The sequence below is a fragment of the Heloderma suspectum genome, chromosome 2 (assembly GCF_057233095.1).
Source record: "Heloderma suspectum isolate Gila_16-S chromosome 2, 16-S_ref, whole genome shotgun sequence".
NCBI lineage: Eukaryota > Metazoa > Chordata > Lepidosauria > Squamata > Helodermatidae > Heloderma > Heloderma suspectum.
The window spans coordinates 198,325,098-198,333,513 of NC_139459.1; the positions used below are offsets into that span (position 1 = coordinate 198,325,098).

At 45.9% G+C, this 8,416-nt stretch overlaps 1 protein-coding gene across 1 annotated transcript; it reads right to left on the bottom strand.

Moving 5' to 3' along the window:
* Window positions 1–2,172: 2,172 nt before the first annotated feature.
* Window positions 2,173–2,457, bottom strand: SMIM36 (small integral membrane protein 36). The gene has a single exon (XM_084832325.1). The coding sequence runs from the start codon at window positions 2,455–2,457 to the stop codon at window positions 2,173–2,175; it is 285 nt and encodes a 94-aa protein (XP_084688451.1).
* Window positions 2,458–8,416: the final 5,959 nt, after the last annotated feature.

Here is an 8,416-nt window from a genome sequence, read left to right on the forward strand (position 1 = left end):
CCCTTGCTGAAAGAGCACTCTTGCTGTGAAAGTGGGCTGGTCACCAGTGGATTGGCATTTCCCTGAGGAGATGTTGTCTGAGGTTTGGTGGGAGGGCATGAGGGGTAGGACCGTTGGGGCAGTGGCACTGATGCTCTGGCATGCCCCATTGTATGCCTTCTGGTGCCAGGCGAAGGTCTGTCTTTTAAAGAGGCTTTAAAAGGACCCAGAACCAATAGGTATTACTGCAGATGAGCTGGATTTTCTGTGGTCTGTGCTGTGGTCCGTCCTCACTACTGATTTTATTAAGTTTTGTTTTTATTGTGCTGTTTTGATTATTTTTCTATTTCTATGCTGCCAGCCTTTTAAAAGACAACAAAACAACAATTAAAGGGCAGTGCTAAAAAAAAAACTGCAGCAGAAATAAAAATAACCACAGGTTGAAGCCTGGGTGAGGGAGTCTTTACTTAGCACCTAAAAAGACATTAGCACAGGCACCAGGCAGCCTCCATGGGAAGGGTATTCCATAAGCAGTGTGCCACAGCCAAGAAGACCCTCTCCCCACTTTCTACCCATCCCATCTCAGGGGACTGAAGAAGGGCACCTGGAAGAAGGCCTCCAAAGAAGAACTCAGTGTATGGGCTGGTTGCTGGGAGAGAAGACAGCCCTTCTAATGCCTGGGTCCCAGACTGTGTATGGCTGTTAGGAACGCCTTGGCGGCCTCTCTCAGTAGATTCCAATAGCCAACTCAAGACACAGACGAAAGGGATTTCTTTTCAAAGCTTTAATCCCATTACAACTTAATGACTCTTTCAGATGCTAATCATCAGCTAAAGCAAGGAACAGCAGAGTGGCCTAAGCTTCGAATAGGCAGTTGATCCCCGTTTGAAAGAGAGTCACTTGAAGACCCAGAACTTATGGGCTAGGGAGAGATCCTCCCTCTTTCCCTTGGGTCCATGGGAGGTGGCCATTGCTTGCGCACCAAACGGGCGCTACGCCTCCTTTCACGCCCTCCATCACTCGTCACTCTTTGCGTCTGCGTCGAGCATCTAAGAAGCCCCCCTCCCGCACTCCCTCACTACCCGGGTCACTAACTATCTCTGGAATGCCGGCAGGAGGAATCTCTGCCAGGTGCTGAGCCTGTGAGGGATGAGCTGGCTCCACTCCCACGGATTCCTGTTGCTCCTCAGAATCAGAACTGCTCTGGGGCTCTCTGGGCTCAGTTTCCACCCTGACAATGGCTTTAATGGTGAATTGTGCTTGAAAATGGACTTGAAGCCAGGGGACCGATGAGATATATTCCAAATGCCCAGTGCCAATTAGCAGCCTGGCAGCTTTGTTTTGAACCAACTGCAGTTTCCAGGTGATCTTTAAAGGCAGCCCCAAGTGCAACATACTGTGGTAGTCTATCCTGGAGCTTCCTGGAACATGGAGAAATGACATCAGATCCTCTCTGTCTAGCTGGGCTCGCAGCTGGTGCACCAGCCTTATCTGGTGAAAGGCATGCCATGCCATTGAGGCCACTAGGGCCTCTAGTGGCAGAGCTGGGTCCATGGGCACCCCAGACTACCTGATGAAGAGATCTGGAGATCTCAAAGGCTTGCACATTTTTTGTGATCTTCGAGTTGGCCTAATAAAGGTATCACACTACATAGAATTTGGAATTGCAGCCCTTGTCATCTTCAAGACTGATCAGGTTCATGATTAATATTCCCCACCGTTCCTCCCTTCCGCTGGCAGCAGACAGAACAGTTTCTGGCAAATGTGTTATAGTTGCTTCTTTCGAATTCATTGCTTTTGTCTCCTTCTCTCTGACAAATCACTAATCTGCTTTGTGATATACTCCGACTTCTAGCACTACCGCCCAGTTAGGATTTCTGGGTGGTTCCTTTTCGTATTTACACATCTGCTATCTGCCAAAGATAAATGCCATATGTGAAAATAACAAATAAGTGGAATTTGAATTAGATGAGGGCTAGGTCTAACTCTGTTTATTAAGGTCCTGGTGGCACCGTATGGAAATGAAAGACATCTGAGAATGAAATATATAACCCGCACTGCTGCAGCATATGTAAGCGAACATAAAGTCTTCCATCTTGGCTTACCTTGCTCCGTTATCCTTGTGCAAACAGGATGTAAACATGGCCGACGAGGCAATCCTAGACTAAAACTCCAGAGCAATTGAAGGCCTTCTTAAACAACTGTAGTCCTTTTCCCTGGTGGACTGGAGGCATTTTCATAAGCGGGGACAAGTCCTTTAGCCCACTGGGCACTGGGGTTTCCTTGCTGCATCACCACAAGCTGGACTGGAGGCTGGGTTTCCGCTGGAATCTCAGGAGCATATTCCTTACTGGGGTCTCTCCCTCTGCAGTCATACAGCACACAAGAAATCAGGAAAACCAAAAGCAAGATGACATAGCTAGCTACCAGTATGATCAGGTTCAAGGTAACTGGGTCAATTTCTAAATAAAAATCCATTGGATCCCATAATATTTAACAGGATCTCTGCGAATGAAGTTGCACATATACGCATCTATACATACACCCACACTAGTGGAGCAGCAGCTTACTGATAGATGTATTGGCTTTGTGGTAAAAATACTCTAATCCTGTGCACTCTGTAACTATGGATTTTTTCTCTCTCTCCCCCTGAACTGCATGATTAAAGCTGCTCAGTTTAATAACTTAAGCTCCTTCTTTTAATACCATGTTGCCAACAGTGACAGAAGCTAAATTTGAATGTTTCATTGCAGCACGATACACAGCTTTCTGTCTGTGTGAACTGTATAGGATTCCCCTGCCGCCCTTTTTCTTATGCACATTCTGAAAATGCAAGTAGGAAATTGACAAGGGGTGCTTCTAGATGAGGCTTTTATTGGGCCATCACACTGTCTAATTGGCAGAATTTTATTGGAGATCAAGACAATGTTGTCTTCCACTTGTAACCTTCCTGGGTTTTCCCACCACTGCTTCCGTCTTTTTTCTTTCCACAAAAAAACCCATTAAGGAGGAGGAGACAGAGTAGGTGCACACTGGTACCAGTAAGAGCCATCTGTCTGCAAGCATCCATCAGGAAATGACTAGAGGGAGGCATCTGGTTTTGTGGTCCATGAGGGCTCAAATTTGATTCTGACGGGGCTTTTGCAAGTTATTCGGAGTGTAATTGCAAACCCACATTTAAATCCAGTTTAACTGTTGTGGCTTCCTTTGAAGGAATTTGCAGTTTGAATGAGGCGAGGGCTGGCTTTGTTCCTTACAGATCCTCAGACACTTCATAGGACTACACTTCCCAGGCTATCATAGATTAAAAAGTTTGAAACTGGTTTCCATCTGTGTGTAAACATAGAACACAGTTCCTTTTTGCACTGGAATACAGTTGCTGTGAATAATAGGAGATCCAAAGGACGAAAAAGCCGAGTTTAAGAATCGGAAAGTATCCAGTTTGAATCTCACCTCTGCCATGAACTCACTAAATGGCCTTAAGCAGGTCACTCTCATTCAGCTTCAGTCTCCCCATCTGCAATAATGGGGGATAATAATATTGACTTACCTTACAGCAGGGGTAAGACTGTAGTACAAGGGTGGATGACTTTCAGCCCTCCAGATTTTTGGCCTACAAATCCCATCATCCCTCACCATTGCCTATGCTGGCTAGGGTTGATGGGAGTTGTAGGCCAGAACATATACTCCAAGTCCCATCAGCCCCAGCCAGTATGGGCAATATTTGGGGGTGATGGGAGTTGTAGTTCAGCATCAGCCAAAGGGCTCCTCACCCTTGCCTTACAGCGCTGATGTTAAGATTATAACTAGATAGTGCATGTGAAGTGCTTTGAATACTTGAAAGTGCTATAGAAATGTGAATTATTATTATCTCGCTATTTAATTTTAGAAATCCAGTGGAAGCATGTTTCTCCAGCATGAACTGATATGATGCATTAGCACCATCGCTGAATGTCAGGCATCTGGAAACCCTTTCCTGGGGGACTTTCTGAACCAACAGATCACTGCCATTAGGGAAATTAGAAGTCTGAACATGCTGCTTCTTTTTTTGTGCGCATGATGCATCCCATTCCAGCTGGTCCTGATAAGACCAGCCATGTCCAGCTGCATTATAGCCATTACAGCAATACAGCTGCATAACAGCTAGTCATTATAAGAACCATAAAACTCTAAGAACTGATGCCTAGGTTTACTTGTTTACTTTCCTTTCCTCTCCCCGTCACTTTTTTCTTTTATGCTGTGCACTTTTAGATTGTGAGCCTGAGGGCAGAGACTCTCTCTATCCCGTAAGCCATCCCGGGAGCTTGAAGAGTGGGTTAAAAATCCTTTAAGCAAACAAACGAACAATATGGGTGGATATTTATGATATTGTTGCAAAAATGCGCAAAATTCTCAGGAAGAGATGCAGAACTTAGCATTGGGAGTGTCTTGTGATGCATAAACAGAGAAGGCCAAGGAGTGGAATTTTCCCATAGTTCTGTTTGCTACACAGAAGCATTGCTACACAAGCCTAAAATCCTGCATTTAAAATGGGTCTTTCTGTTTCCCTTTTCAATGCAGGATCACAACAGATTCCCTTTACTCGTGCTTCCTCCCCCCCTTCCCCCTCCTTTCCCCCCTTATCTGAGTCTTCCATAGGCTTCATTGGTTTAGCTCCTCTTCTGGCGGCTTTTCCTTTTTCACGGAGGGAACACAAGTGGGGTAATTTGATAGCTCATTATCTCTGATCTATTTAAAAACAGAATAAAGGTCCTTTAGTGTGGGAGATGCCCTGGAGGCTGACACCATCTAAAGGGCCTGCAAACTTCCATGGGTGAGCAATCTCAATAGCAGGATAAAAACTCCATGTGAAGAATCCCAGAGAAGGTCAAGGAGTGGAATTTTTCCAGAGGTCTGTTTGCCTGAGTGGCAGCCTAAACACTGCTATGAGGAAGGAGGATTCAAGGCCTCAGAAAGGGAAAGAATTTGGGCCCAAACAGCTGTGACATTAAATGTGCAAATGCAGTTAAAGTGTCTATTTTTCTTCTTCTTTGACAATAGCCCCCACCAAGAGAGCCTAATTGGAACAGTGGTGTGCTGGGGGGGAGGGCTTAACACTTCCCTTCCTCCCACCACATTTCTGATGAAAATGCCCCTTTCTCCTTTCAGCAGCTATTAGCCCTGGTTCCAATGGAAGCTTTCACCAGGCCTGTAGCCAGTGGGGGGCTGGGTGGGCTGCCCCCCAATTTTCTTTGCCCTCCCTATTCCCCCCCCCCCCCAGTAGTAACATATGGCTGTGAGAGCTGGACTATAAGGAAGGCTGAGCGCCGAAGAATTTATGCTTTCGAACTGTGGTGCTGGAGAAGACTCTTACGAGTCTCCTGGACTGCAAGGCAGTCAAATCAATCAATTCTAAAGGAAATCAACCCTGAGTGCTCATTGGAAGGACAGATACTGAAGCTGAAGCTCAAATATTTTGGCCACCTAATGCGAAGAGAAAAGTCACTGGAAAAGACCCTGATGCTGGGAAAGATTGAAGGCAAAAGGAGAAGGGGACGGCAGAGGATGAGATGGCTGGATAGCATCACCGATGCAATGAATATGAACGTGAGCACACTCCAGGAGAGAGCGGAGGACAGGAAGGCCTGGTGTGCTATGGTCCATGGGGTCAAGAAGAGTTGGACACAACTTAATGACTGAACAGCAACAACAAATTAAAAACAGTTTACAATTTTGTCTTTAAAAGCCCTGCAAACCAGATGAACTGCCCCCTACTTTTTTGCCCCCCCCCTTTAGGCTGGCTACAGGCCTGCTTCCATCTTGGGGCTAATAGCATTTTCAGGGTGGGGGTTTGGAGGAACCAGGGCACAGGGGGAAAGTCTGACCCCCCCTCCATTGATGTGTGGCCCCACTTGCAATAAAATGCAATAAAAACAGCCCAAGAATAAAAACAGCAGGGGCACTAAAAGTTCCCCTCTACTCAGCACTGGTTAGGCCTCATCTGGAGTACTGGGTCCAGTTCTGGGCACCACACTTTAAGAAGGAAGCAGACAAACTGGAGAGGGTTCAGAGGAGGGCAACAAAGATGATCAGGGGACTGGAAACAAAGCCCTATGAAGAGAGACTGAAAGAACTGGGCATGTTTAGCCTTGAGAAGAGAAGACTGAGAGGAGATATGATAGCATTCTTCAAGTACTTGAAAGGTTGTCACAGAGAAGAAGGCCAGGATCTCTTCTTGATCATCCCAGAGTGCAGGACACGGAATAATGGGCTCAAGTTACAGGAAGCCAGATTCTGGCTGAACATCAGGAAAAACTTCCTGACTGTTAGGGCAATACGACAATGGAACCAATGGCCTAGGGAGGTAGTGGGCTCTCCCACACTGGAGGCGTTCAAGAGGAGGCTGGACAGCCATTTGTCACGGATGCTCTGACTCGGATTCCTGCACTGAGCAGGGGGTTGGACTCGATGGCCTTGTAGGCCCCTTCCAACCCTACTATTCTATGATTATATGATTCTATGTTTAAGAATCTAAGTTACAAGGCCCAGCCCTAGCTGCACCACTGTCAGCCACCTTGCTGAAGCTAAGCAGGCCTAGGTCTGGTGTGTGTTTGGAGGGGAGACCACGAAAGAACCCCTCCATGAACACAGCCATGAGTTCCATGATGGATGAAAGGTGGGACAGTATAAAAGTGCTAAGTAAAATAAATCTGCCATCATTATGAGCATATAGTGTGCTAATAGGAAGGGGATATTTATAGAGGGACAGAAAATGGGCAGCGACCACTCACTGTGCGGCGGTGGGCTGAGCCAGTAAGGATGCAATCCTATGCATGTTTAAACAAAAATAAATTCTACAACTCAGCATCTCCCTGTCCCAGACAGCACTTATTTATCTAAAGATGCAAACGGTTGCTCTGTAAAGCTACTTGGAAGAGGCCTATGGCTTCCAGAGCTGCAGCGGCTCAAGGATAAGGGCTTCCAGCTTTCTGGAAGACCTGTGGTTTGTAGGTGATAAACTTGACAGACTCTCATAAGATAAGATGGATGCTATCTAAAATAAGATATCTGTAATACTTTGCAGGAGTATCTTTGCAAAAATGTCCTTTCAGTAGATAGTAACAAACCATCAAGTTGAGTGATACAGTCCCTGCATGGAATAGCCATGAATTGAAGCCCCAGTGGGAACAGAGGCTGAAGAATGCAGCTTCTGCTGCTTTGCTCCAGGGCTCAAGAAAGAACTAGGGTGGTTTACAGGGAATCACTTTTCTCATCTCTGACAGAGATCAGGGCACTCCAGAGCTGGTGCAAGTATAAACATCTTTGTAGCATAAGGGCAGGGTCAGAGGACCTTAGTGCAAATGAGAGTAAGGCATCGATTGTTTCAGCACTGAAAACAAAATATAATATTGTCAAGCTGGCACCTCACATGGTGACAGAAGTTTAATTTACATCCAAATGTACCTGCTTCCACAGATATTTGCTTGTGGGTTCTCTCTCTCTCTCTCTCTCTCCACACACACACCAATGGAGGCTAGTGGCTCTGATGTCAATGGGGCGGTGAAACTTCTCCAGGTTTCAGTCAGAACTCTAAAGGAGCTGACTGGTTCTGACTGAAACCCGGAGTGGATTCACCACCCCACTGACATCAGAGCCACCAGACTCCACTGATACACACACACAGCTGCTTATACAGCACGCAAGGAAATGAGTGAGAGGTTGATTGAGCGCCTAGCTCTAATGGCACCCAGAATGGCTGAATATTGATGCCTTTGGATTCCTAATCCAAAGAAATTATTCTGGAAGGAAACACCATTTACATCACTGATGGAAAAGGCCCACTTAAAGTGTGTGTGTGTGTGTGTGTGTGTTTAAATTCAGCATTAAAAGAACCACATTTTGTTTTCATGGCCATAAAGCCCCCTCTAAAAAGGAGAATGGCAGTCAGTTCTGAGACACTCTTCTCAGAAACCTCTTAACCAGCCTTTTGAGACTGGGGGCCACTTCTACCCTGAACATGCATTTCAGGGGCCCACCTCTTAATTTTTTTTATGGTGGTGGGGCTGCTGTTTTGATCCACCTTAGATCCAGCTGTGACCCAGTGGTTGGTCCTGCCCCATCAGTTGGACCAATGCTCTAGATGTCATTTCAAATCCATTCACTGTACATAAGGGTGTAAACATCAGGTGATAAGTGTTTTATTCGTAGGCCATCTGGTGGTGATAGCTGGAAGAGAAGTCATTTGCCACAGAAAAATAGAGCGCAAGAAAGGTATTTCTCTTCATTGACTTCAGCGTTGGCTGAGATGACCATTTATCCTGAGATAACATTCCCTTTGTTCACCATAACTTTGGATTTATTTACTGGTTCAGGACTATACTAGAGATGACATGCAGTTGCATGTATCTTCTTCGTTACATATGGGGAAGCAGAATAACTGGGGCATTTTTCATTGGAG